This window comes from Mus caroli, unplaced genomic scaffold, assembly GCF_978045245.1.
Source record: "Mus caroli unplaced genomic scaffold, Mus_caroli_1 scaffold_3, whole genome shotgun sequence".
Lineage (NCBI taxonomy): Eukaryota > Metazoa > Chordata > Mammalia > Rodentia > Muridae > Mus > Mus caroli.
Genome location: NW_028227258.1, coordinates 13070001 through 13097281, shown reverse-complemented (window position 1 = coordinate 13097281; position 27281 = coordinate 13070001). Strand labels below are relative to the sequence as shown.

General features: G+C 41.0%; 1 protein-coding gene across 3 annotated transcripts in view; it reads left to right on the top strand.

Annotated features, from left to right (window-relative positions):
- Ttll7 (tubulin tyrosine ligase like 7) overlaps nucleotides 1-27281 on the top strand; it is a 131861-nt gene that overhangs the window by 28991 nt on the left and 75589 nt on the right. For all 3 annotated transcript variants that reach the window (XR_015046656.1, XM_021157826.3, XM_021157823.3), the window contains exons 2-7: nucleotides 13817-14015; nucleotides 14183-14314; nucleotides 16440-16561; nucleotides 17688-17755; nucleotides 21561-21719; nucleotides 24239-24455. Coding sequence is in view for 2 of the 3 variants with exons in the window: in XM_021157826.3 (XP_021013485.1) it covers nucleotides 13991-14015; nucleotides 14183-14314; nucleotides 16440-16561; nucleotides 17688-17755; nucleotides 21561-21719; nucleotides 24239-24455 (723 nt within the window). In the remaining variant the exon portion in view is untranslated. The remainder of the gene's footprint in view (nucleotides 1-13816; nucleotides 14016-14182; nucleotides 14315-16439; nucleotides 16562-17687; nucleotides 17756-21560; nucleotides 21720-24238; nucleotides 24456-27281) is intronic.

Here is a 27281-nt window from a genome sequence, read left to right as displayed (position 1 = left end):
AGTTTTTCTCTTCCGGGTGTCCTTGGTGAAATTTACAAGGCAGAAGGATTGGGGAGTGAGTTCTTTCTGAATTTTTATCTCTGTGTCCTCGGCACAGGAGGACAGGCAAGTGCCTGGCTGGGTCTTTACAATTATCGCATCTCTGGTTTAAAGTATAGAGACAAAAAGGCTTTTTGCTGGCTATAGAGAACAAAGAGCTTCTTTCTGGCTGTATTTTTAGAGATCAGGGAAAACAAGCTTGGGGAACGTCCAGGGGCTTTACCTTCCAGGGAGAAATGCTCTAAGTCGGGGTCTCACAATGGCACACACGTCGAGGCAAATTACAGTAAATTTGGAAAGACATAAAGAAGGCAAAACAACAACAACAACAAAACCAAAAAGCAAAACAAATAAACAAAAGGAATCCCAGAATTTGGAAGGCTGAGACAGGAGCATTGCCAGTTTGAGAACAGCCTGGGGGCTACATGACTAAAGAAAGAAAAAGAAAGAGAAGGAAGGAAAGGCAGAAGGAAGGGAAGGAGGCAGAGAGGCAGGGGAAGGGAGTCAGTTCACGGTTTGGAGCATTTCTTTGGTGTTCCTGTTCTATACTGGTATGTGTGTGTCTCTGTAGCAAATGCTGCCAATGCTGCTGATTTGGTGTCTATAAACTGATGATGATAACTGTGTGAGGACTCCACCCCATGCAGACTGTGCCTGTAAAATGCAGCACAGTTGTAGAGAGAGAGGAGAGAAGAGATGCTGACTTAAGGACTTTCCTCCTATTATGGGAGGCTTGCGAGTGCAAAGCTTGCTGACAGGCTTGGAGTGTAAAAAAGTTAGAACATCGAGCTTGAATGCACACAGGAGTGGGGCGCAGCTGTCTTTTGGGGGACAGAAATCTGCTTTCCCGTTCACCCACGGAATGGGGATCAGTCACGAGACAGAGAGTAGATGCCTGCAGACTCAGACACTAATTGCACCTGCAAAGTACCTTTGCAGCCACATGCAGACTGACGCTAGGACAAGTGATGTGGATATTGTAGCCTCTCTAAGTCCATATGTAAGACCACAAATTACGAGGAGGTTGCCTTTCTTTGTGGGCTCAATCATGTGATTGCAAATCTTGATTTGCTGCTGGTGTAATATCATTCCTGAGTCAATTTTAGCCTTTCCATTTAGCCTTAATAGTAGGTGAAAATTAAAGTAAGACTCTTCATACACATGAGGCCGAGGTGAGGATGTGGGAGTCAGACCTGCTGAGGAGAAAGAATTGGAAGGGCTTGGGATGTCTTACTCCTGCAGAATGACTGGGGTCTTACGGATGCTCGGACAGTGGCAAGTTCACCATGCCCACATAGAGTTTTCTTCTGAAGAAGTGATTTAGTTTGATATATCTTAAAAATAAAATTTAATTCAAAGTCCATGACATCGACTTTTCATATCAACCCTATGTATGCTCAAGAATGATGGTCAACCCAAGACTATATTCTCCTCTATGAAAATTATAGTCTTGTGGTTCAAAGAGGAGATTCAAGTGAAATGTTTAAAGAATCAAATAACAGTAAAGAACAACAATGTCAGTAGGGAGGACATTTAATTTAAGTTCACACATTAAATGTATATTGTTATGAATAATTTTTTTCTGTGTTCTTAACATTGTTGGTTTTGCCCAATGGATTGACTGAAATGGTTTAATGAAAGTAATATATGAAGGACTGGAGAGATGGCGAAGTAGTTAAGGATGCATATTAATCTTGCAGAAGGACCAAAGTTCAATCTCTGGTACCCAGGCTAATCAGCTCAAGCCCCATCTGCAATTCCAGCTCCCTGGAATCATACGACTTCTTCTGGCCTCGATGGGCCACCGCACTCGCATGTGCAGACCCATATGTGGGTGCACACACACATGTAGAAGAGAATAAACAAAATAACATTTGAGTATAAGTTCCAGCAATGTGGTATGGCCAGATAAAGACAGGAAGAGATGCAATTTGCATTGCATTAATCAAAAGCATTCTAAGGACCGAACGCTGCTTTCTACTGAGACTTGTATAATGAATAAGTTGGGATATTAGATTAACACTTGAAAAAATGGTAAATTCTAACCCCTCGTAGCACAGTTGAAATCAGCCTTGTTGGTTTAATATTATGTTTGATTTGTATCTCTGAGAAGCATGGTATGGATATATGACGTTACCTCTGACTCTGTGGCCGTCTTGTGTTGACTGTATTCTCAAGCATACTTAGGGTTGATAGGAATAGCTGATGTCATGGACTTTGAGTGAAGACTTATTTTTAAGATTTTTTTCAAGCTAAATTACTTCTCCAAAAGACAATTATATGTAGGCACAGTGAACTAAAAGACATGCATTTTACTTGACCTAATAAGTTGGTGAGCACTTGTCATAGTTGAGGTTACTGTTGCTGTGATGAAACACTATAACCAAAAGAAAGTTGGGGATGTAAGGGCTATTTGTTTGTTTGTTTGTTTTGGCTTACTCTTCTGCATCATAATCCACCATTGAAGGAAGCCAGGCAGGAACCCAAAAAGGACAGGAATCTGGAAGCAGAAGCTGGTGCAGAGACCATGGAGGGAGGATGCTTACTGGCTTGCTCCCCAGGGCTTTCTCAGCTTGCTTTCTCATAGAACCCTGGACCAGCCCTGTGGTGGCCCCATTCATAATGGGTTGGGCCCTCCCCCACCAATCACTAGTTGAGAAAATACTCTACTGGTTTGAGTAGTGCCTGATCTTATGGAGACATTTTGTCAATCAAGATGACCTCCACTTTTATGATTATAGCTTGTGTCAACTTGACATAAACTAACAGGCACATGAGTGAAAATGTTTAACATGAAATATAATGAACTCATAAGGGAACAATTGAATTTTTGAACAGATTGGCGATACCATTACAATTACAGATGTGACTACTAACTTTACAGTTTTAATTTGACTGTGTATGATCAAGGGAGGAGAAGGTCAAGAGAGGAAATCATTGAGAAAATAAGTGTTCGTGATTTGAGAGCGTCTTTGGAGACCATGTTCTTGCACCCTGGCTAGCTCTGGGATCCGGTCCTGCTCTGCATCTCATCCATGTTTATTTTGAAGAACAAAAATAGCTCTCTCCTTCCATGTGTCTATAAAAGGACTGTTCCAAGGCAAAGACCTTAGTGCTAGAGACAGTGGTCATAATAAGATTTATTTATTTTTATTTTATGCTTATGAGCATTGGCCAGTATGTGTGTGTGTGCCCACTTAAGAGCACCTTGTGAGCACAGTGCCCACAGAGGCCGGAAGGGGGCATTGGGTCCCTGGAACTAGAGTTACAGATTCCTGTGAACTGCCATATGGGTGCTGGGAACCAGGTTCTGGGAACCAAAGCTGGTTTTCTGGAAGAGCAACAAGTACTCTTAACTGCTAAGCTTTCTCTTTAATCCTTAGAGAGTTTTTAAAGATCAGGAATTACTTGTTTTTAAATGAGCTAATCTTATTAAAATATAGCTGAACTTAATTAGCCTTCTTAGCAGGTGGCCTGGCAGATAAAGGTGCGTATTTCTTTCCTCAAACATTGGTATGTAAATTCATCTTGAATCTAGTTTAGTGATCCAGCAACACACTAGTCATTTTTCCAGCTTAAAATATTAGATTTATGCACATGCGTTAGCTTTCCTCATGGAAGTCCACGAAGTGTTGTGCGGAGAGTGGAGTATTTTCCGTATGGACTTTCCAAACGTTCAATGGCTCAGTCATCAGAAGTTAATTTTACCTGACTTAATTTCACCTAGAAGCATTTGGAAATGATGGCAGAATTATCTGACGTTTTTTTTTCCATTTTTTATTAGGTATTTAGCTCATTTACATTTCCAATGCTATCCCAAAAGTCCTCCCTACCCTCCCCCCCTCCTCTACCTACCCCCTCCCCCTTTTTGGCCCTGGCGTTCCCCTGTACTGGGGCATATAAAGTTTGCAAGTCCAATGGGCCTCTCTTTCAAGTGATGGCCTATTAGGCCATCTTTTGATACATATGCAGCTAGAGACAAGAGCTCTGGGGTACTGGTTAGTACATCATGTTGTTCCAACAATAGGGTTGCAGTTCCCTTTAGTTCCTTGGGTACTTTCTCTAGCTCCTCCATTGGGGGCCCTGTGATCCATCCAATAGCTGACTGTGAACATCCACTCCTGTGTTTGCTAGGCCCCGGCATAGTCTCACAAGAGACAGCTATCTCTGGGTCCTTTCAGCAAAATCTTGCTAGTGTTTCCCTACTTTCTCCTCTATAAGTTTCAGTGTCTCTGGAATTATCTGACTTTTAAGCTGTTGGTAAAATCGTATCTTTTAAAAATTTAACTCTAAGAGCCTTCTAGAGAGCAGTATTTCTCTGGCACAGTAAACTTAAGCGGCATTCACGCTTTGCCTGGAAGCCCGCGTCTCTTGAGGAAAAAGGAAAGAAGGCAAACCTTGAAGCATTTTTTTTTAACTTAATTTTAAAAACATTTATTTATTTATTTATATTTATTTATTTAAAAACAAGAGTAAGAAATCAAACCTGAAGTCCTGCAGCTGGCTAACGTGGGCTCGTAGCAATAGACATGTATCTGCTCTGATTCACCCCCACGTCACAAGGAGGGACCTGCTTCCTTCCAGGAGTCAGAGAGTGAGCCCCAGGCCCAGTTCTCACTGGCCTGACCTCACTGTAAACCAACTCCAGGGATAAAGAGGATGCGGTTGTACGATTGTTGTATGTCTGTGCCAGTGACCCATCCTTGAAACTGGGATTGTCTTCTGTCTTTCCCAAAGTGCATTTGGCTCCAAGGCAAAGCATGCCGGCTGGCATGTTGATTATTTATACAGAAATCACCTGTGTAGTTATCACTTCAGAAAAGGCCACATGTAGCATACTTTTCCCTGGATGACTTACACTGTAAAGATTGTTTTTAAAGGGTGTGAGGAACCTCCCCGGCTGGAGAGGGTAGTGGAGAGGGTAATGGCAGGGCCACAGAGTGGGTGTGGCTTTGAAGTCTGAGGGTCTGCGGATGTTCTAGCTTTCTAAGTGTACTGAAATGCTGATGATAACTTCTATTTATTTATTTATTTATTTATTTATTTTGGTTTTTCGAGACAGGGTTTCTCTGTGTAGCCCTGGCTGTCCTGGAACTTACTCTGTAGACCAGGCTGGCCTTGAACTCAGAAATCTGCCTGCCTCTGCCTCCCAAGTGCTGGGATTAAAAGGTGTGTGCCACTACTGCCTGAGCCTGATGATAACTTCTAAAAAATCCTAAAAAGTTTCTTGCTCTTTCTGACGTTAAAAGGCTGCTGGCTTAGGCAATTGACACCTGTAGCCTACAGGGGATGGGGTGGGGTAAATTAAGAAATGTGGCCTTGGTTCAATCTCAGCAGAACTGGGAGGCTCTAATTTTCAGCCTTTGAGTCAGAAGTCTCAAGAAGAAAAAGGGACACCTAGAAAAGTGATTATAGTGTTTATTACTAAGTTGTAAAAATTTTCCTATTAAAGCTATCTAAGAAAAAGGGGGAAAGCAGAAAAATCCTAAGTGGGGCAAGGGGAAAAATGTCTTTTCTCTTCTCTTTGTTCTCAGTACTTAATACATCTTTCAGAATACATGATCACATGTTAAAAGTTCACACATAAAATCAAATCATAAATTGAAATAGAAATTTACAACAGAGAATGTTTACATGCATATCCATGAGGAGTAATTACCTGGCTAAACATCCATCACCTGTCTCAGCTCCACAGGATCATAGGAGGTTTAAAACCATAACTAAGTTATTAGTGAAGTTTTGTTTAGATAAACCCAGTCAATATTTTATCTTTTGTCCTAGTACCTATAATAAATCATTAGTTCCTCTTTCTATGACCTTTGGTTAATTGTCTTATAACCTCTTGGAATGTGCTCTGAGTAGGAGAAAGTCTGGTTACCATCTAAGAGCAATTAACTGGTGACACATGGGAGACTGACAGAGTTCTCACTGCAGTTTTTACATCAGAAAAGGACCTAATAGCAATCTCATTAATAAAAGAGCTTAATAACCTAGGAATCTTAGGAATTCTTATAGAATCATCATTAAGACTGAAGAAGTCATCTATTGGTGAAACATCATTACAAGACAGTACATCTTTGTAGTTCTGCAGAGATCTGCTCCAAAGGGTTGGCTAATACCTAGTGATTGTTATTTATGTTTAACAATAACAGGAAAGCATATTAATAGCAGGAATCTTTCCTAACAATGAATTCTCCTGGGCCTTGCCTATACAAGCGAATCTGTCACCTATTATATTATAATCTGAAGCAGACCATCTCAAGAAGATCACCTGCTAGTTATTAGCTTGTCCTGTTATGGCTCCTGACAAAAGGGCTCAGTTTCCTGTACTGAGTTAGAAACTAGTCCTGCTCACCAGAGCGTGGGAACTGGAGCTGAAATGAACCTCAATGACCAAAGTGAGTGTTATCTTCCAGGATCTGTACCTCTTCATCTTAGTGGTCCAGTCTGTCTGTCTGTCTGTCTATCTGTCGTCCATCCTGCCTCATTCCTTTCTAAATATGGAAATATCTGCATTACTAACTTCTTCAGGCTTCACTATTTGTGAGAATCCCTGTTTATGTGTAAAATTGATAAAATGTTTACACTTCTATTAGTCAGCTCTGGTGTTAATAACTGGGATCCTGGACCCTAACTACCACGCGTTACTCCTACAAGAATCACTGTGGGTTTTCAAAATGACATCCCAGGCATAGAGAGGTGGCTCAGTTGTTGGGAACTTCTTCCAGAGAGCCCGTTTTCAATTGCCAGCATCCACATGGCAGCTCACAAGCATCTGTAATTCCAGTTCCTCCAAAGATAACAGGCACACACGTGGAACACAGACAAACATGCAGGCAAAACATCCATACATATAAAATAAGAGATTTTCCAAAGAATACCAGCCAACATACAGCGAGTGTCAGTGGAATTGTGTGGGTTTTGTTTTATCTTCTGCCCTGTCTACAGTTTTCTGTTAACCAGTTTCTTGCAGTCATAGACCACCACGTCGTCTCAACCCATGTTCAGAAGAAAGAGATCTGTGGTTCACCATAGTTCTTACTCCTGGCACAGCAGCTGTAATCACATGTGCACCCAAGGCAGGGGAGCAAAAAGTGACAGTCACCTGAAAGACTACTCTTTCAGTTGTTACTTGAAGCCCCGCTGAACCATGTCCTTTCCTCTACCCCAGTAGCCGCCTCAGTGCCTGTTCTTTTAGAGTCATGTAGTCCCCTACATGTAAGGACGTCTGGTAAATTTAGTTACTTAGTCACCACCCTCACTACGAGCTCAATCCATGGTTGTTGAGTAAGGAAAATTTAAGGATTTATCTCTGGTAGAGGATAGAGTCTTACAATGCAGCCCAGGCTGGCCTTGAACTCAGTACCCTCCTTCTTCAGTCTCTCATGTGCCTGGATTACAGGCATGTGCTGTCATGATCAGTAGGTTAATGAATTTAATGATTCATAAGCATGGATATAAAAATAATCATTAAACTAATATATACCCTAAAATTGGTAATGTGTGTGCAAATAGATATCAAACAAGGAACTCAAAGGGAAAATTAGGAAGGATTTTGTTGTGTCTTTTTCAGGTTAGGCTATGTCATGACACACTGTGTCAAGCTAAGGAGTGTCAGAGGAGCCACCAGATTTACAAGTGATGTTGAAAGTTAAGTTTTGGACAGGGAGAACTATGCTGATATCACATGACCTTATGCTGATGTCATCTGTGTGCCAGCGAGGCTAATAAATACCTTGTTTGATATCTATTGTGACTGTTCTGGTAAAGTGCATAGAACTGGTGATTTTACACCATCTCCATTTTCCTCAGTGTTCTTGAAGCATGTTCCTGAGCTGTGAGAGCTGGGTGTAAATCATATGCTGTCCCACCTGAAAATCTCAGAGCAAGACAGTGCTGCATGTAGCAAAGTGTAGGCTGGGGCTTCAAGGATGCCGTAGATTCATAACTGTGTGTGTGTGTGTGCGTGTGCATATGTGTTATGTGTACCCATGTGTGTGTCTCTGTGTATGCATGTGTGTTCATGTAAGTGTCTGTGCATGTGTGTATGTATGTGCACATCTGTGAATTTGTGTATCCCTGTGTTCATGTGTATATGCATATATGTATGTGCGCATGTTCATGTGTGTGCATTTATGTGCATGCATGTGTACATGTGTGCATGCATATGCATGTACATGCATGTGAGCCTGTGTAAGTGTGTGTATCCATGAGCACAGAAGTGAGTAAAATATGCACAAATTAACTACTGACATACGTTATTTCTAGAGAGCAAGTGTGACTTCTTCTCCCCTTCCCCAGCTTTGGGGGAGATTTGAGGATTTTTTTTTTATTATATTCTTGGAGAACATGTGGAAATCTGAGAAGCAAACAACAGTCTGTTATGGAGCTACTGCCCCAGGTCAGTGTTCCAGAGTGCACACATGGCTCTTCGATTCTTCTGTTGACTTACCCCTGGCTCCTGCCGGCTCTTTTGAGGTGTATGACCAAATGGTTCCTTCAGATCTATAACGTTCTGTCTCCATAGTCAACTCTAGATTTGTAGAGGATAACCAGACTGGGAATGGGCACAAACTTTCCTGTATTTAGGATTCAAGTATCTTCTCTAACCTTTTTCAGTGTCAATACACTATTGTTAGGAGAACAGTTAGAGTGACATCATCTGTTGCTCACCAGTTATGCAGCTGTGCACACTGAAATACATTGTCTTTTTTTTTTTTTTTTTAATTTCAGAAACAGAAACAAGATCTGTTAGGCTGCAGAGGGAGTCTTCTGTGTGTGTGTGGTGTGTGTGTGTGTGTGTTTTAAAGGCTTATTTTTATTTTAGGGGTATGAGTGTTTTGCCTGCATGTATGTGTGTGCATCACATCTCATGTGTGTAGCGTCTGTGGCAACCAAAGGAGTGCGTTGGATCCTCCTGGGTCTGGAATTACAAATGGTTGGGGCAGCTGTGTGAGTTTCAGGAATGCACTGGGTCCTCTGCCAGAGGACCACTAAGCCTAACCACTGAGCCATCTCTCCAGCTCCATTCTGTGTTTAATTAAAGGAATGTTCTACATAAAATTAGAGGCATCCCTTGTCTTATCTTCAGTTACGGATTTTAGTTACTTTCTGGTCCATAGTCAACCATATCTTTCTGCAACTGTCAACCAAGGCACTTAACTCCTGGGATTGGATTTTTTTTTTTTTTCTGCAGACCTTTTGAGACTTGGAGCCAGCTCCTACCCCCTTCTGTAAGCCAGGCTTATCAAAGTCATTAGTGATTACCACTTCTTTCTTGATCACTGAGTCTGGCTGCTCTACTACGGTAGCACTCTTCTCTCTCTATGTGTGTGATGCTGCCTGTGGCCAAGCACTCAGTTTTCCTGTCATGGACCGTCAAAATATCTTCCTCACACCGTTCTTCCTGCTCCCATTACAAAGCCCTTTGGTGGCTTTGCATTGCCCATGAAGTGAGATCTTGCCTGAGCTTCAAGGGCCATTTCCAATGGGGCACTTCCAGAGAAACACACCATGACTCAAGTGAATCTGTCATGGGGACCTCTGTTTCTGCTGATTGATCACTTCAGAAGGAGGAGCCATGATAAATGTGTGTTAACTCGCGATGGCGTCAGTATCACACTCCGGTGATTCTTTGCTCAGAAGAGTGCTGGCTTCCATGGCCTCCTCCTCAGGAGGCGTCAGACCTGGTGGCTGTCTTTCTCATGCTGCTCTTAGACATTTGCGTGTGTAGAATTTGTAGCATTTTAAACCTTATGTAAATAATGTACTACATATATTCTTGGGCAGTTTTCTAAAATCTGAGCTCTTCTGCGGTTCTTCGTCTGGTTGCAGTTCATTTTGTCAGTTCATTTTGTTTCCTTGCTTTACAGTATTTTATTGCATGAGTGTTCCATAGAGTATTTGCCTTTCTCTCTGACGTGGATCCGTCTCTCATTCCTCTTTCCTCTATGTTTATACCCCCATCCCTCAAAAATTTGACCCTCTGTGACCTTTCAGATCGATGTCCCTTACTTGAGGCCCAACATTGAGTATAATGTGTATTATTAAACTTTACGGCTGCTGTTAGTTTTCATAGTCAATGATTTTTGATGCATTTATTTTTCCAGAAAATGGATGTGTGAGTCAGCCATAGTGGCTAGCTTGTAGTCTAGAGATGTGATGCCTTTCTTGCTTAGCTGCCACCGGCTCACTCGGCTTTAGCAAGCGAGGAACTTTATAGGATTTTTTTTCTCTTCTGCTGAAATAAAGCGTTTTTCTTGTCAAATGCTGTCTCCTCCATGTATTGCCTAGCCAGGAGATTTCCAAGTCAGCAGTCTGGCTCTGTTTCAGATCAGCTTAAAGAGTACAGACTCCAGTGTGGTATGATCCTCACTTCCTAGAATATGCCAAACCCACCGCCGGCCTTCCAGTCCAGCTTCAGTCTGCAGCAGAGTCATGGGAGGGGACTGGCAATCAGATGTCTTATGCCCAGACTGGAGACTATGGAGGGCAGCAATTGGCCTGAGAACATACATTCCTGAGAGCCATGCAGGCAGTGGTGATGCTGGAGTTACCGGGGTGTTTTGAGCAGCACATTGCAGCCTGTATCAGCTGCTTTTCCATTGCTGTTATGGAGCGTAAACTGATAAAACCAACTTAGGGAAGAAAGGGGTTATTTTGGCTTATGGTTCTCGAGGGGTGGAGTCTATCATGGTAGAGAGGTAAGGCAATAGTCATAGACAGCATGGAACACACACACATATATGTATCCTTTAAGACAGGTAAAATTGATTCCACAGTGTTTTTATAGAAGCTAGTCTTCTCCTCCACTGCTCCCAGCCACAACAGACCACAGAGCTCTATGCACTGACTGTGCTGTTCTGTGGGTTTAACCCAGCAGTGCTGTATTATAGAAACTTTTATACATTTTGCCCCTTCTAATTTAGAATATGAAAATGATAGGCATTTGCTTCTCACAATTCTGCTTTCCTTTCCTAAAACTATTGCAAAGTAAGTTTTTAAAAACTCATTGTATTAGTTAATATGCGTTTCTATAACAAAATACCAACTATTGGATAATGTGTGTGTCATAAAAGCCCATGTCTCACAAAGTTGACATTAGAGCATCCATACCTAAGGTCTGAAGGATGCACTATTTACTTTCAAGACAGCATCTTTGTTGCTGTGTGTTCACACATGGCATGGGAGAAAGGCAAAAGTGGCCAGACACTTCCTGAAGCTCTGTGCATGAGAGAAACCTTATGACTTTCTTACCTCCCCTTAATAGTATTACACTGGGGATTAAGTTTCTCCATGAATTCAGGTAGAAATAACCTCCAAACCATAGCACACATTAACTTAGTAAAAGGTGTCTACTGAGCACTGCCAGGTTCCAGTTTTGGGAACTACGAGATGAGCAAGACCGAAGAAAACCACTGTCTTTGGGAAACTCGCCTTCTAGATAGGTGGGTTTGATGGGATACCAATAAAGATCTCCAGAGTAGGTCAGAAGAGGGGGAAACGAATCACTCACACATGAGGCTGAAGCAGCCATTTGTCTAGATTTTCAGTGATTGGTGGAAGTTCAAGTAGAACGTGGAGGAGGTCTCAGTCTCCGAGGCTTTGATGGATTTTGAGTTTTGGTGAGAAACCATTGGCTTAAAGTATTTCCAGGGTAAACAAAACATGCCTCCATTTTTTGGAGACTAGACAATAGTGCCGTAGTGGCATGATGTCATAAGCATGTTTTCTCAAATTCCTTGCCTAAAATATTTAGAATTGGGAGGATACAATCAAGTCCTCCTCAAATTTGTTTGTAACTCCCACTAAATCATAAATGGGATGGGGTATAGCCTATATATGACTAGGATCATGTTAAATACTTCAAATGCCTGTGTGACTCCAAGGAACATTTTTATTCTTCATTATAAACAAAGTTGTTCATTTTATAACGTAAGTTCAGAAATTACCAAGGCTGTTTCAGGAGCCTGGCATACTCCAGAAAGAATTGTTTTCAAACTCTTTCTGACTTGTCACCAACCTCTAATGCGACAGTGGGGCATCACTGTGAAGGGACCTTTGTTTACTCTAGTAACAAGGTGTTGGTCATGAAATCCCAAACTCAGTGTCCTCCCTGAAGTCTCAGAGAGCTTCTAAACAGAACTGAACTGAATTGAACGTCAGGACACTCTGTTCTTCCCTCAGAGCGGTGACCTAGTCTGTTTTCAGCTTGGATTTGGGAGCTGGGAGATCAGTTTAGAGATGTTTACTGCAAGTTCCCTGTTTGGTTTGAGGTATCGTGAATTTCCAGAATACAGCCTGTCTTCTGAGTACCAAATTAGTCTTGCAAGCTCCTTATATGTCCATGTAATGTTAGTGTGGTGTCTAAAAATAGTGGAGCTGGGTGGAAGAGATAGCTACTTAGGCAAAAATGAATCAAAACTCTTGTTTTATTTATTTAATCTTTTTAAACTTTAAGCTGTAGTTTCTATATCTAGACGTTGTGGGAAAATGAACTGAAGTCCAAAGCTTGCTAATGAGGTTACTTTTTTTAAAATCCTTAACACACTGCCTACCCATCCTGAGTGTCTAATCAATAATACTTTACTAGTTTTTGTAGTGAATCATACTGGAGGCTGATTTGCATTGAAATGGCATCCGAGAATGAATAGGCTGTAAGCATCCTTACACTGTCAATCTGTCAATAATGAATATAGAGGATCTATATCTCACTGTCAATAATGAATATAGAGGATCCTAGCTGAGTGAGTCAACTTTAATGTCACAGGATTTATGATAAATCTGATAATCTGGTGAAAGTTTCCCTCTCATCCTTTTGTTTAGCATTAACAGTTTTGATATCTTTTCCGCTGTAATTAGAGACATTTTATAGGAGTTTAAAGAAGAGAGAAGTCTGAAAGTTGAGACTGGGAACTAGTCCGTAGAGTCAAGACCCAGTGCCCTGATTCTCCTGCTGACCCTGCAGATGCCCACAGAGCAGATGGGGATTCTGTTGGGTGATATGTGGCTGAATCAAGACACTTTATCCCTTAGGGGAACATCACGTCCCTCTGTGTGCTTAAATAAGATCCTCCTGTAATGAGCCTACCTATGTTTGCGTCTTTCAAAGCTGTTCCTGTATCTTAAGGCATGGTTCAGTCTGCTTTACAAAGCTATTTCCCCCTTACCCTTGTAAAAACGAATCTCTGTCCACATGCCTCTTGTGAGTGATCCCTACCCTCATGGCTCTTTCACTGCTTCATGAGGAAAGTGTCAGCATGATAACAGGTGGGGTACTGGAAGAAGATTGTGTGGACTCCTGGCTGGGGACTCTGGCTTTGGCCCACTTCATCTCCATATCCACTTTACTTCTTTCTTTGCAAAGAGAAAAAAATTATTTGTGTTTCCTGAGCTCAGTTAACTTTTCTATAACACAGGGATAAAAAAAAAAAAAAAACTTCTCCCAATCAGGCTTGATAAAAAAAAAACAGTCTATTATAAATCTCAAGATTCTCAATGTACAATGCACAGCAGTGAATTTTCACTGTTTTTATTTCTGTGTGTAATGTGCATATGTAAAAGATCTATGATTAAAAGACAATGACCTAGACTGTTTACTTTCAGGCTGCAAAGCCACAATTTGGCATTTTCTATATGGGTTAATAATAGATCCACACAAACTGTTTGTATGGAATAAATTGTCTTTTGCAATTATGTCGTTTCTCATGAGAATGGTGTTGGCATGAGAAACATCATGAAATTCTGCCTTAAATAACTTTATTTTCAACCTTTCTAGGTAGCATCCCAGCCCAAAACCTGTGTCGTGAAATCCAAGACTTTGACCCAGATAATGTGATAGGATCTTCCTGTGACTTGGGGCCATATTCTACTTAGATGAACTCGGAACTTCCAGCTTTACCGAGCGCTTGGCACTACAGGCAGGCTTCTTGCTTGCTTGGTATATGTTACCATGCCATCTCTGCCTCAAGATGGGGGTAAGTGGACTGGCCGAACCATACTAGAGTATGTTTAGAAAATATAATATTCAAGCTCTGGAAGTGTCACCGTTCGTAGCTTTAACCTGCTAGACGCAGCATATATGTTTCGGGTCACAATGTTTGTATTTTAACGACAACTGTTCATTTCATATTTCTTTTTAAAGTTATTCAGGGATCATCTCCTCTGGATCTGAGTACAGAATTACCTTACCAGTGCACAATGAAAAGGAAAGTGAGAAAAAAGAAGAAGAAGGGAATTATTACAGCGAATGTTGCTGGAACAAAGTTTGAAATTGGTGAGTTTCTTCAGAATTCTGCACTTTTCATAATTGCTGGGAAGACTGCCTTGGCATTAAAAGCAGTGTGGCGTTCCGGAGAGACAACTAGTTTTACGTAATGGACTTTCAAATTACTTCTATAAAATTTCTGACAGGTTAGAAGAATTCTTTTCCCATGCAGTGGGGGATGATCTGCTTTTAAAAGGTGCTAATAGATTTCTAAATTTTCAGTTCAAACAAAGGAATGCATTCAATTAACTTGGCTTTCTCTTAAGAGAAAAAGCTGCAGGTCTGGTGCACAACTCAGGATTTTTCTGTCATGTTTAAAAGTACTAGCTATCTGAGCTTTGAAGCACATCAGGAAAAGATTTAGATACATCTGATCATAGAAAGATTTGTGACGATAGAGTGTATCTTTTCAACTATCTTTATGTAATCTGAAAGTGTCTGGCCTGACTACTATGTGGATACTCGAAGATCTTAGACTTAAGTAGTCAGCTGAACTGCCCCCATCACTGCCAGAATCTCTCCTTGTCTTGTCACTGGGGGTCACCACTTATGCCTGAAGCTCAGATGTGTTAGTGTGACTCGTGTGTAGGTTTCTGTCCCTGTTGCTCCTGTCTGCTGTGAGCCTGGTAGAGGAGGAGTCTTGCAGACCCCATTGCTACAGCTTTCATGCTCTATATGTGTCCAAATGGCACACAGACAGCAGAGCCCTGAGGAGGCCATCACGACATGAACACCTTGTGTATGTACTTGATGAAACAGGATGTCAATATAACCCCAAGCTTCATTCTGCTGCTCTTAGAAAGCAGCTCTCTGACCTCATTTAGATGGTGTCGTAGTTAGGATTTCCATGGCTGTGAAGAGACACCATCACCAAGACAACTCTTATAAAGGCAAACATTTAAGTGGAGCTGGCTTACAGTTCCAGATGTTCAGTCCATTATCATCATGGTGGGAAGCAGGGCAGCCTGCAGGAAGACATGGTGCTGGAGGAGCCAAGAATTCTACATCTCGATCCAAAGACAGGCAGAAGGAGACTCTTTCTGTAGGCAGCCAGGAGGACTGGGACGAGTCTGGGCATAGGAGCCTCAAAGCCCACCCCCACAGTGATGTACTTCCTCCAATAAGGCCACACCTCCTAACAGTGCCACTTCCTATGGGCCAAGAATGTTCAAACCACCACAGATGGTCTCAGGGCTGCTTTAGGTCTATTCCAGGCCTCACTGCATATAAAGCCAGTTGTTTATCTAACAAGTAGCCAAGAGCCCCTAGGATTTGAGATCAGCTGTGCCTGATTATCAGTTTTACACCTGATCAAAGTCAGCCATACAATTCCCATCTCTTCTCAAATACTAGCAGATCATGGTATAAAGGAAACATTAAATAATGGAACTTGTAAGCATTGGCATGTAGATGCACTTTCCTTTTAGAACACAGAATTCACTGGCACTCACTCAAATGTTACCCCAACTGTATGACTCCTCTTAACTTTAAACTCAAAACTTGTTGAAAGAAAAATGCCAATATACTAACTGTAACATCTAGGCGAAAGGGGAGCACATGTGTTTTGCGGTCAAAAGGACACCCCAAGAGTAATCTTTTTTCTCAGTGGGATCTCAGGGTTGGGAGCAGTAGAGAGCCAGTCTCCAAGTTCCCTGTGAATTCTGTTTCAGTGCTTCATACTCTGAGGAAACAGAACCGACTTGTTGACAGGAAGGGTGAAAGGCACAGGGCAGATCTGATGGTCAAAGGGTATTTTTACCTTTCCAATTTTATACCCAGTCCCAGGTGTTGGGGGAGCCCTGAGGGTTCCTGTATGTACCTGTGTAGAGTTATATCAGCTGTCTCTGTATATTTACTGTACTAAAGTCACTCTCTAAACCCTCTGCAAGTACTGTGTTTTGGGAAATCGCTCAGGACTATGACTAAGGCTTTTTGGTGCAACCTAATTCAGTTCACAGCTTCTGTGGAGAGTAATTTGGTCCTAGATAAAAGTGCCGTCACTGGTAATGAGCTTATGCTATAAGGAGTGGGGGCAGTCTGCACCTGGAACACTGTGGGTATATGCACATGCGTTTCCACTGTGAGTGTCTTTAAGGTGTTTTGGCTCAGGTTTGATGTAATCATCTCCTTTCAGTTCGTTTAGTAATAGATGAGATGGGATTTATGAAAACTCCTGATGAAGATGAGACAAGCAATCTTATCTGGTGTGATGCTGCTGTTCAGCAGGAGAAGATTACAGACCTGCAGAACTACCAGGTGGGGACTGACGACAGTCAGCGTCGGGGAGAAAGTCACACCACTTCCACCACTTCCGTCATGGTTTTATTTAGCTTCTTAATCTGTCCACGTATTAGCTTTCAGTTCTTAGTTCCCTGGGCAGCCTGTCTCGTTGCTCACCGGCTGTGCTGACTCTTTGCATTAAGCCCGCGTCATTTCCAAACTCAACCTTTAGCTTTTTTCTTTAAAGATGGATCAATAGGGAAAAATTCTAAGATGATGCTTTGAGTTGTGTACACCTTAAGATGAGTGACAGGGAATGGATTGTGTCTTAGTGGACAAAGACCTTATAGCATCAGCTCCCTGTAGTCTGACTTTTGCATCTATAGTGCAGTACAAATGTGTTTAGAAGAAATGGAAAGCAAATTGAAAAACCTACAAGGGATCCAAAGCAATCGATGTTTGCTACTTACCCTCCCTCCCTTCTTCCCCCTTCCTGTCCCTCTCCCTCCCTCCTTCCCCTTCCTCTCTCCTCCTCTCTCCTGTCCCTCCTTTCCTCCCTCCCTCTCTCCTTCCCTCCCTCTTGCCTTCCCTCCTTTCCTCCCTCCCTCTCTCCTTCCCTCCCTACCTTCCTCTCTCCTTTTCTCCCTCTTCCTCCCTCCTTCTTCCTTCCCTCCCCTCTCCTTCCTCTCCCTTCCTTCCCCCTCCCCTTCATTCTCTTTCCTCCCTCTTCCTCTCCTTTCCTCCCCTTCCTTTCTCCCTCTCTCCTCTTCCTCCCTCCCCTCATCCTCTTCATTGCTTAGATTCTAAGAATACATAGTAGACCAGATGGAGTAAACATTTTAAGTCCCATGTTATCAATGCCTGTATTCTAGTATCCCAAAAGCAGTTTGGATATTAAATTGTCACCTATCCAACACAGAACATTAGAACTTTATTACCTTTGTAAGGTCTTTTCCAGATTTGATCAAAATTTTATAGTTTTATTCACTGATTATCATGTTTTTTAATTTCATAAGTCACTAGCTATCTAATTTTAAATCCTTTACATTAATAATTTCCAATTTATTAGAACATAAGTCTCAGATATTTTTAACTGTGTTACAGTATAACAAGTATATTCATTGATTCATTAAATGTTAATATTTGCCTTTTTATTTTTCAGAGAATCAACCATTTTCCAGGAATGGGAGAGATCTGTAGGAAGGATTTCTTAGCAAGAAATATGACGAAGTAATCTTCATTTTCTTGTAATAGAGAAGACCTGGTCGAGCTCATACTGTGGTGGTGCTCTGTTGTGTGAGGTTTTATTCACTTGAGTGCTCATCAGCTGGGAGAGAGACACTCTGAGCTGGAGGGGTCTTTAGATCCCCTGGTTCTAGCCTTTCACTTTGCACAGGAGGTCACTGAGGCCCAGAGAGGTGACTTCTTGCAGAGTCATACAACAGCTTCTAGTGGGGCTTCCCTTTTTTATTAGAATCTGATGGCCCTTTAGAAACAAAACGATTGATAGATGTTCAGTTTCTGGTTAAGCCTCATGGAAGTCATTTGTTGCATTATATCCTCTGCGTTTAGTGGCTTGCAAACACCACACTTTCCAAGTGCTCTCCTAGATGCCCGCACACAGCATGCTCCTAGACACCTGTACCCACACTCATCAGGATTATTTATGCACACATCTCCAAGGTCAGGAACTAGAATAGTCATCCTTCCAGGGAAAAACTGGTAACAGGAGCTCAACTGTTTTGTTGGGAAAAAAACTGTAGAATTTTTATGCAGTGTATATATCTGTTGGGTAGATTTAGTTTGGCTTTTCTCTTTTTTTTTTTTTGGCTTGAGAATGTCAAGTGACATTTGTGTAATTTTGAAAGAAAGGAGTATTCACTAGAAAACAATCATAAAACCATGCATATAATTAAAGATTAAATATTGATATTATTCATGTGTATGTTTTTAATTGTACAATTATTCATATAATTTTACATCTAGTTTAAACATCAAAACTAATAATTTTTAAGTAGGTGAGATATGTAAGATACGTAGTCACATATGTAAAAGAAAGCTACCACATGGGTTGTTTTAAAGATTATTGGCCTAGTAAAAGCCTTAACTCAGCCTAATTTCAGGTCATTGTTAAATATAATAAATGATTGTAAAGGCGCTAATGCAAAAATTACAATATTAACACAAGTTTTATTTTTTTAAAAAATCAAAATAATAAATTAGTCAATATTGTCCCTTCTTTGAATTGAGATTATCTAGTTGCAAGATTAACAAACACTAAGCAAATGCAGTTGGAAATTACATTATTTCCTGTCTCATGGTGGTAATGCCACATTTGTGTGCATACACAGGAAAGAGTTAGAGGAAAGGCAAAAGGAACGGGGAGAGTGAGGGAGGGTGTGGGGGAGGGGAAGGGAGAGGAAGGGGAGGGGGAGGTGGGCTGTGATGTGTACATACTTGTGTCGGTAGGTGCATGCTCCTGCAGACCAGAGTGGGCAACTGTATCCTCCTCTGTTACTCTCTGCTTCACCTCCTGCAGACAATATCTCCCACTGAACCTGGAGCTGGGCTGTGGGTACTCCCAGTAATCCTCCTGCTTCCACTCCCCTGTAGTACTGGGACTCTAAGTGCATATGTGGCTGTACCTCAATATTTACTTAGGTTCTTGGAATTTGAAGTCATGTTCACATGCTTGCTCAGTGAGCACCCTTACCCACTGACCCCAGATCAACATCACTTAAACACATGCACACACGCATACACACACACATTACACACACACATTTCACACACACATTTCACACACACATTTCACACACACATACACACATCACACACACCACATACATACATCCCACAGTACCATATACATATCACACAAACATACACCACATAACACACACACCACACATACAAACACCATGCACACACAATCATACTACATACACATCACATGTACCACACATACACTCTATACCCCCCCATATCACACCCCCCCCACATACCACACACATATTACACACATACACACACACACCACATACATACACCCCACAGTACCATATAATATACACATACATCACACATATCACACAAACATACACCACATACCACACACACCACACATACAAACACCATGCACACACAATCATACCACACACACATCACATGTACCACACATATACTCTATACCCCCACACACATCACCCCCCACACATACCACACACATATTACATACACACACACACACACATATCACACACAGATTACATACATACACCATGCACACACAAACACCATACATATCACACATACACCACACATATCACACACAGTACACTCACAAACACATCACACATATCACATATACATACATTATACATATAAACACACATACCACACATGCATATACTCACATCACACATATACCTTCTCATACACACCACATACCACACCACACACACATGCACACACCACACATTACATACCATATACCACACCACACCACACACACAGACATGCATGCATACATACATATACATTGCATGCCACACACATATACATAAGCATACACAGACACAGGCACACATACATATACATCGCATCACACACACACATATGCATCATACCACACACACACATGCCCACACATATGTATCACATACACACTTATACATCACACCACACACATACACACACACACCAGGAATATCTTTGGCAAAGGTCTTGGCATGTGTTAACTATGTGAATGTCTAGCGGTTTTGCCCACTGGTGATATTTTTTCTTCACATTCTCTTCTCAGAGCTTAGCCTCTGCTTTTGTGCTATCTCCTGTGGTTGTATTTTAATTTGAGTAACCTCATTTACAGACTATACTCATGATCACTACATATTTAGAAGAAAATAATGTCTCTTTTGGAAATACTTTCTTAAAGGCTGGAAACATGCTGTTAGGATTACTGGATGCTCTCCCAGAGGGATGCAGGTTTGAGTCCCTGTACCCACATGGCAGCTCACAACTCCAGTTCCAGAGGATCTGATGTCCCCTTCTGGCCTATTCTGGCACCAGGCACATACATGGTGCACAGACATAATGTGCATATATGTTTAGTTAGTAAAGTTTAAAAAGAAAACATTATCTTTAATAATAGTTTTACAAATCATTCTTTTCATTTTTATTGGGAATTGATTGATAAGTATAATCAAAAAGAAAACATTTTTTCAGGCCTATCTACTTCTACAAATTTGTAATCCTAGCTACTCTGGAAGATGAGACAAGAGAATTGAGAGTTCAAGGCCTGCCTGGGCAACTAACGAGCCTTGTTTTAAAATACAAACTACAAAGCAGGCAGTGAGCATGCTCAGTGGTGGAACCTTTGCACATGGGAGGCATTCTGGCCAAGCTCCGGGACGTCCACTTCCCCCCAAAACAAATGCCTTACACTTATCAGTGCCATCAGGTTACAGATCACAATAGGCAGCAGAATCCTAGCAAATGCAGGAGAATCAGAGGACACACTGTGGACTCAGAGATCCAGGTGCTGCCTCAAAACAGTGGCTAGAAAGAAGTCAGGAGTCTGTCTGTGACGACATAGGGGACTGGAACACCAGGGATAAATGGTGGTATAAATTCCTTCCTTCCTGAACCTTCCACAAGAGCTAGCTAGCACTGACAATTGTTTAGTCTGCCCTTTGTGCCTTTGGTCTTTGTCTTGTGAGCATAGCCTGTCTGTAAGTCCACTGGAGGAAGAGGTGGGGTTACCTCACTGTATAGCACCAGGGCCTAGCACAGCGCACACTCAAATAAGTATCCATTGAATTAAGACGTAAGTCAGTGTGTAATGGAGCAGAAATTCTTGTCTCCTTATTCAGTTGATAATTGGTTTGGGCTATTTCCTAGTACATTTGCTTCACAAACAAGCACAGCAACAAATGAAAGGAAAAAAGAAATCCAAGTCTTCATAGTATATCTGTTACAGAAATAAGATTTATTTAGTTTGAATAGAATTTATGTTTCTCTTGCCTCTGACTCACAGAATGATCAAGTCTCGGCCTATGGATTATACCTTTGTTCCGAGAACGTGGATTTTCCCTTCTGAATATACTCAGTTCCAAAACTATGTGAAAGAATTGAAGAAAAAACGGAAGCAAAAAACTTTTATAGTAAAACCGGCTAATGGTGCAATGGGTCATGGGTAGGTTCATTTTTTTTTTCCTGGAAAATATAAACATTGCAAAATGAGAGAAGATATGCGCATGATTACTTACGCATGAGTAAGTACCGTACTGGAAAAGCAGTGCGCGTCTAACTATCATGTTCTTATGACTACATCTTTGAAAGACTTTAGTCATCCAATTAAAACATAACCAAGACTTGTGAGACTTTAAAGAAATAATCACGAATAGGGGAAATTTTATTTCCTTATTTATTCACAAACACAATGCATGCTTATAGTAATCTCAATGCTATTGGATAAAAAGGTAAATTGCTGCAGTACAGCTCAATTAGCCTGGAGAACAAAGTAGAAAGAATTGTCTTGTCATAATGAGAATGCTTGAAGTGAAATGTGGATAGCCTTGCTTTATAAATAAGCATTTTCCTTTGGTAACTATGGTAACTGGATGGAGGCTGCACAGGACACATTTTTAAGCTAACACGCCAAAGAGCTAGACAGTTTATTCAGGAATAGAATGCACAACATAACAGTTTTGATTCTCTTTGCTTGTGTTTAGTTTGCTCTAGAGCACTAGAGAAAGTTGGCTCTTTTTTTTTTTTTAAATCAAAATCCATGTGAGCCATTTGAACTTTTTTTTTTTTTTAATTTAAAATGCTCTAGTGCCTGAGATCCTTGGAAATGCTAGCTGTTTGTTTGTTTGTTTGTCTAGAACACATTTAACCTGTGAGCATGTTGCACTGATTTAGCCATACGTTTTGTTTAAGCTTGGTCGTGCACACGCTGGAAGTGTGTGAGCAAGTGAGGTTTTTGTACCCATTGATGAATAGCATGTTGGCTTCCTGTCACCCACGAGTGCAAAGGAAGGTGGAGGAGTGGTGAGGGTGGGTCCATGGTCCTGAATTTTTGTGTTTAATAAACACTTATGAATATTAGTAAAATATATTTGATAGCAATGCAGAGACAATGGGAAACATGGAAAGGGCATACCCTCTAGAGTGGGATTATTTGATATATCATCATACTGAATGGGCACAGGACGCTTCCAGTACCTGCTGACTAGATCCACTACCTTACTGCTACGTCTAGTGTCCTGTTACTGAAAGTGGGCTACTGAAGGCTGCAGCTACCATAGCGGAGCCATTTAACTACCATAGCTGAGCCATTTAACTACCATAGTGGAGCCATTTAACTATCAGAGCTGAGCCATTTAACTACCATAACTAAGCTGTTTAACTACCATAGTGGAACCATTTAACAAACATAGCTTAGCTATTTAACTACCATAGCGGAGCCGTTTAACTATCGGGGCTGAGCCATTTAACTACCATAACTGAGCCATTTAACTACTATAGCTGAGCTATTTAACTACCATAGTGGAGCCATTTAACTACCATAACTGAGCCATTTAACTACTATAGTGAAGCCATTTAACTATCAGAGCGGAGCCATTTAACTACCATAACTGAGCCATTTAGCTACCATAGTGGAGCCATTTAACTACCATAGCTGAGCCATTTAACTACCATAACTGAGTCATTTAACTACCATAGTGGAGCCATTTACTACCAGAGCTGAGCCATGTAACTACCATAACTGAGCCATTTCCCTACCAGAGCTGAGACATGTAACTACCATAACTGAGCCATTTCCCTACCAGAGCTGAGACATGCCCCCCTTCATTTTGACCATTTTTTGCTTGCTAAATTTTGTAGCTTATTAAGAACATATTTTTAAGGTTAATATTCTTGAAATATTTGCTTATCACATAGTATCACATCTTGTCTCTTGTCTGTCATGGCAATTTTTGTTTTGCTGTTTACAACTGTAAGCACTTCAGAATACCATGTGATTTAATTTTCCCACTATTTTTACTCTCAACCTTTTGTGTATCTAGTTCTAAAGGGATCCTTTTCTCTATGACACTGTACTTAGGCCAATTTTTTTAAAACCCATTTCTCAGACCCACACTTTTTAAGCCATTCTGTTGACATATGATTTAGTTTCTTCTGTCATTTTGCTCTTTGGTTTATGTATCTATATCATGCTTGCTTTATTTCACGTCGCTAAATTTTTCCTCATGACTTCACACTCCTCTGTGTAAATGTTATTTTATTGCATCCCCTTGAAATCATGTAGTCATTTCTTCTACTGTAGATATTTCCTGTTAGGCAGATCAAAGCAAGTTGAGTTCACCTAGAAGGCCCACGGCAGGTCAAAGGAAACACACAGGAATAGGTCCACTTGGCCCGCTCTAGACCCAGCCTCAGGGCTGGGGGCAGGTGCTGACAGGACTGCAGCTCACCTGGGGTTGAGTAACGGAACAGAATTAGTTAAAATGTCAACAGCTCTGTCATGTAGAACTTAGAGTTGTCTCCCTCCCTTTCATTGCTCTTGTGGAGGGCAGAATTCTGGAATTTTCTGTAACACTGGTCTCTCCCTGAGTGCATAGATGATATTTCCCCTCCCCCACCCCCCCCCGCCCCCTGGCTTCTCAACCTTCATATCAAATTATTTTTTATTTTTTTCTTTAAACTTAGGATTTCATTGATAAGAAATGGGGATAAAATCCCTTCTCAGGATCATTTGATAGTTCAAGAATACATTGAGAAACCTTTCCTAATGGAAGGCTACAAGTTTGATTTACGGATTTATATTTTGGTTACATCCTGTGATCCATTAAAGATATTTCTCTACCATGATGGGCTTGTGCGCATGGGCACTGAGAAGTACATCCCACCAAACGAGTCCAACTTGGTAAGTGACGACCGAGAACTTAGTTACTGCTCATTTGTTCAATGCTTAACTCATCTATTGTGTGCAAGGACTGTCTCACGTGGCGTTCCGCATCCCCATGGCTGAATGAATCGTGTGCTTCTTACTGACAGACAGTGATATGAAAAATAAACTCAATGCAACGTGGGAAATAGAGTGAGGTGCAGTGACCTGGAGGCTCAGTTCCTCAATGAGGAGCTGACGTTTGACGAAGCTTTGTGGTAAACGTATAGTACGAACATGGAATTGTGGAAGAGACTATGAAGATAGTATCTTCAGCATCAGGGTTATTTCATAGTGGCCGAGGGAGGCAGGCTTCTCAATCTGCATTGACCACTCGTGAAGTTAAGGGAAACTACTGTGTACATCGAGAGATCTAGTGCGCTAACCATTTCATAAGTATCTTCTCAGTAATATTATTTCCTTTGTACAGTAACTAATTCTCACAGAAGTTGCAAATATAATTTACCAAAAAATTACCATAACTGTAATTTTACATGCTGAATTGTAAGTTATCATTCATACTTAAAAATGTAGTTAACATCTAATGTTATATTTCCAATGTACTGAATATAAGAAAATTCACAATATTACTGCTTCTTAGCTTTCCAAAGGCCCTGTATTATTCTCTTCTAACGTTTGCATACACTTCTAGGAAGATCAACCATTTCAAAATTAAATAGTGGCTCACCCTCAATGTTGTTACCATTAGTAAACTAAAAGTTTTGCATACCTGGCAAGGAAGAAATGAGGGAACTATAAGAATATTAGGAAAAGATGGTAGAACGAAGGAATGTTTATGGACATAAAGTTTGTTTCTGACTTTCAGCAAAGTAATGTTTGAAGTGTACAACATTCCCTAGAATTATGATATTTTTGGAGAAACATAAACAGTGTATGACTTCATAGCAGCAGTAGTCTACTGGAGAGACCTGAAGGCAAGCGTCAATCAATTCCTGAAGTCGAGGGAGCTATGACAATGCATGGTGGGCCATCTTTCCAGATGGAGTCTAATGTCAAAAGAAGACTAAGGAATGAGTCAGCCAGGCTTCAGATTGGGGGAGGGGGCACCACACAAAACAGAAGTTTAGGGAAAAGAGTAGGAAAAGTCTGTAGGAAACAGACAAGGTCAGTCTTGCCACAAAGTGTAGACCAGAAAAAGGGTGTCTGTTCACAGATGAGCACAGAGTCCCAGAAACAATCTTTCCAGATGTTGTCAAGGACTTTCCAGGAGTTGAGGATTCAGCTCAAGATGATACACTGAATGGATGAATTAAATTTAGGGTTTTGAGAAGCCCGTCTGACCTGAAGTGTTAGGAATGAGGAGGAAACCGAGTGGAGGGGGCAGCAAAAGAGACTTGGAGTATGGGAGACCAGACATGATTTCAGTCTGGCCCTGTGAGATGAGAGATGATTCTGCAATCAGGGCATAGATTTGAGATAGCCTGAAGGCAATGAAGATAGCAATGTTACGCTAGAGTGATGAACTGGGTGTGTGGAATGAGGGAAATTAAAAGAAAACCCAAGAGTGTTTGGCCTGGACAGTTGGAGCATGGGCTGTACTCTCATGGACTTGGAGTTCAGGAGCTCTTGAAGGCTTCGTAGATAAATAACACATTTGGCCTTCACTTTCAACTGCATCTGTCCCGAGAGGATTTGGTTATTCATAGAAGAACTGTCTGACCTATGTGCTTCATTTGGGGGCACGTCAGTTTGTAGATTATAATTTAAATAATTGGAATGGGTAAGAATGTGTCGTACACGTGTAAGGTGATGACGTCTCCTGATGATGTGAGACAGGGTAAGGCTTGGAGGGTGCAGCTTTCCATTCTGAAATATTAACGGTGCACGCATAGTAAGTTCACTGGGTCAGAGGATTGTAATGAGACTGGGGAGAAGACAGGTAAACCTCCATGCCTTATCTTGATAACTGCTTTCGAGCATTTAAGTTCCTGGCTTTGGTTCCTGACATATGTAGAAAAAGGTAAGTCTACTTACATGCCAGTATCTACCACTTACCTCTGTGATTCCATTACCAAATCCACAGGGGGTTGTGTGAAGACAAAACAAAATATTATGGAAAATTGATCATAAATTATGTAAAATATTATTTCTAATTTTTAAAATAGCGAATGTACACTTTTTAATTAGATATTGTATTTCCCTAGGAAATTGTATGGTACACTTAATTATAGTTATTAATGAATTTATGAGCATCATTGCATGTGATTTGGTTCATGACAGAGATCATGATAGAGATTTGAAATGTTGAGATACAGCGTTCGTTCTTGTTTTGTTTTTGTTTTGCTTTTTTGAGAGAACATCTCATGCAGCCTTGGCTGGCCAGGGATGAGACAGCATATCATGCAGCCCTAGCTGGCCTAGACTCACTATCTAGCCAGGGATGAGCCTGAGCTCTGATTCTCTTGTCTCCATCTTCTAAATGCTAGAATCACAGACACATGTCAACATGCCCACCTTCTATAGTGACTGGTCCATCCTTGGTCTCCTATGTACCAAGCCACATGAGCCTTTCTGATAACATGTAGTGTTGGGAATGGCTACACAATTTAACGCCTGCAGGTCTTTCTGGGGTCCCTCCTACACTTTCTTCTGTGGTTGTTCCTTAAATATTGCATGATGATTTAAAACAAGACTTTCAGTAGCAAATGGCACACAAATTAATAAACAGGTAGCTGGAATGACTGTCTCTGTTTATTTGCCTTAAAGATTTCATTTAACATACAGACCTATAATATATATAATATTTAATATACACATTATAAGATATATATAATATACATACAA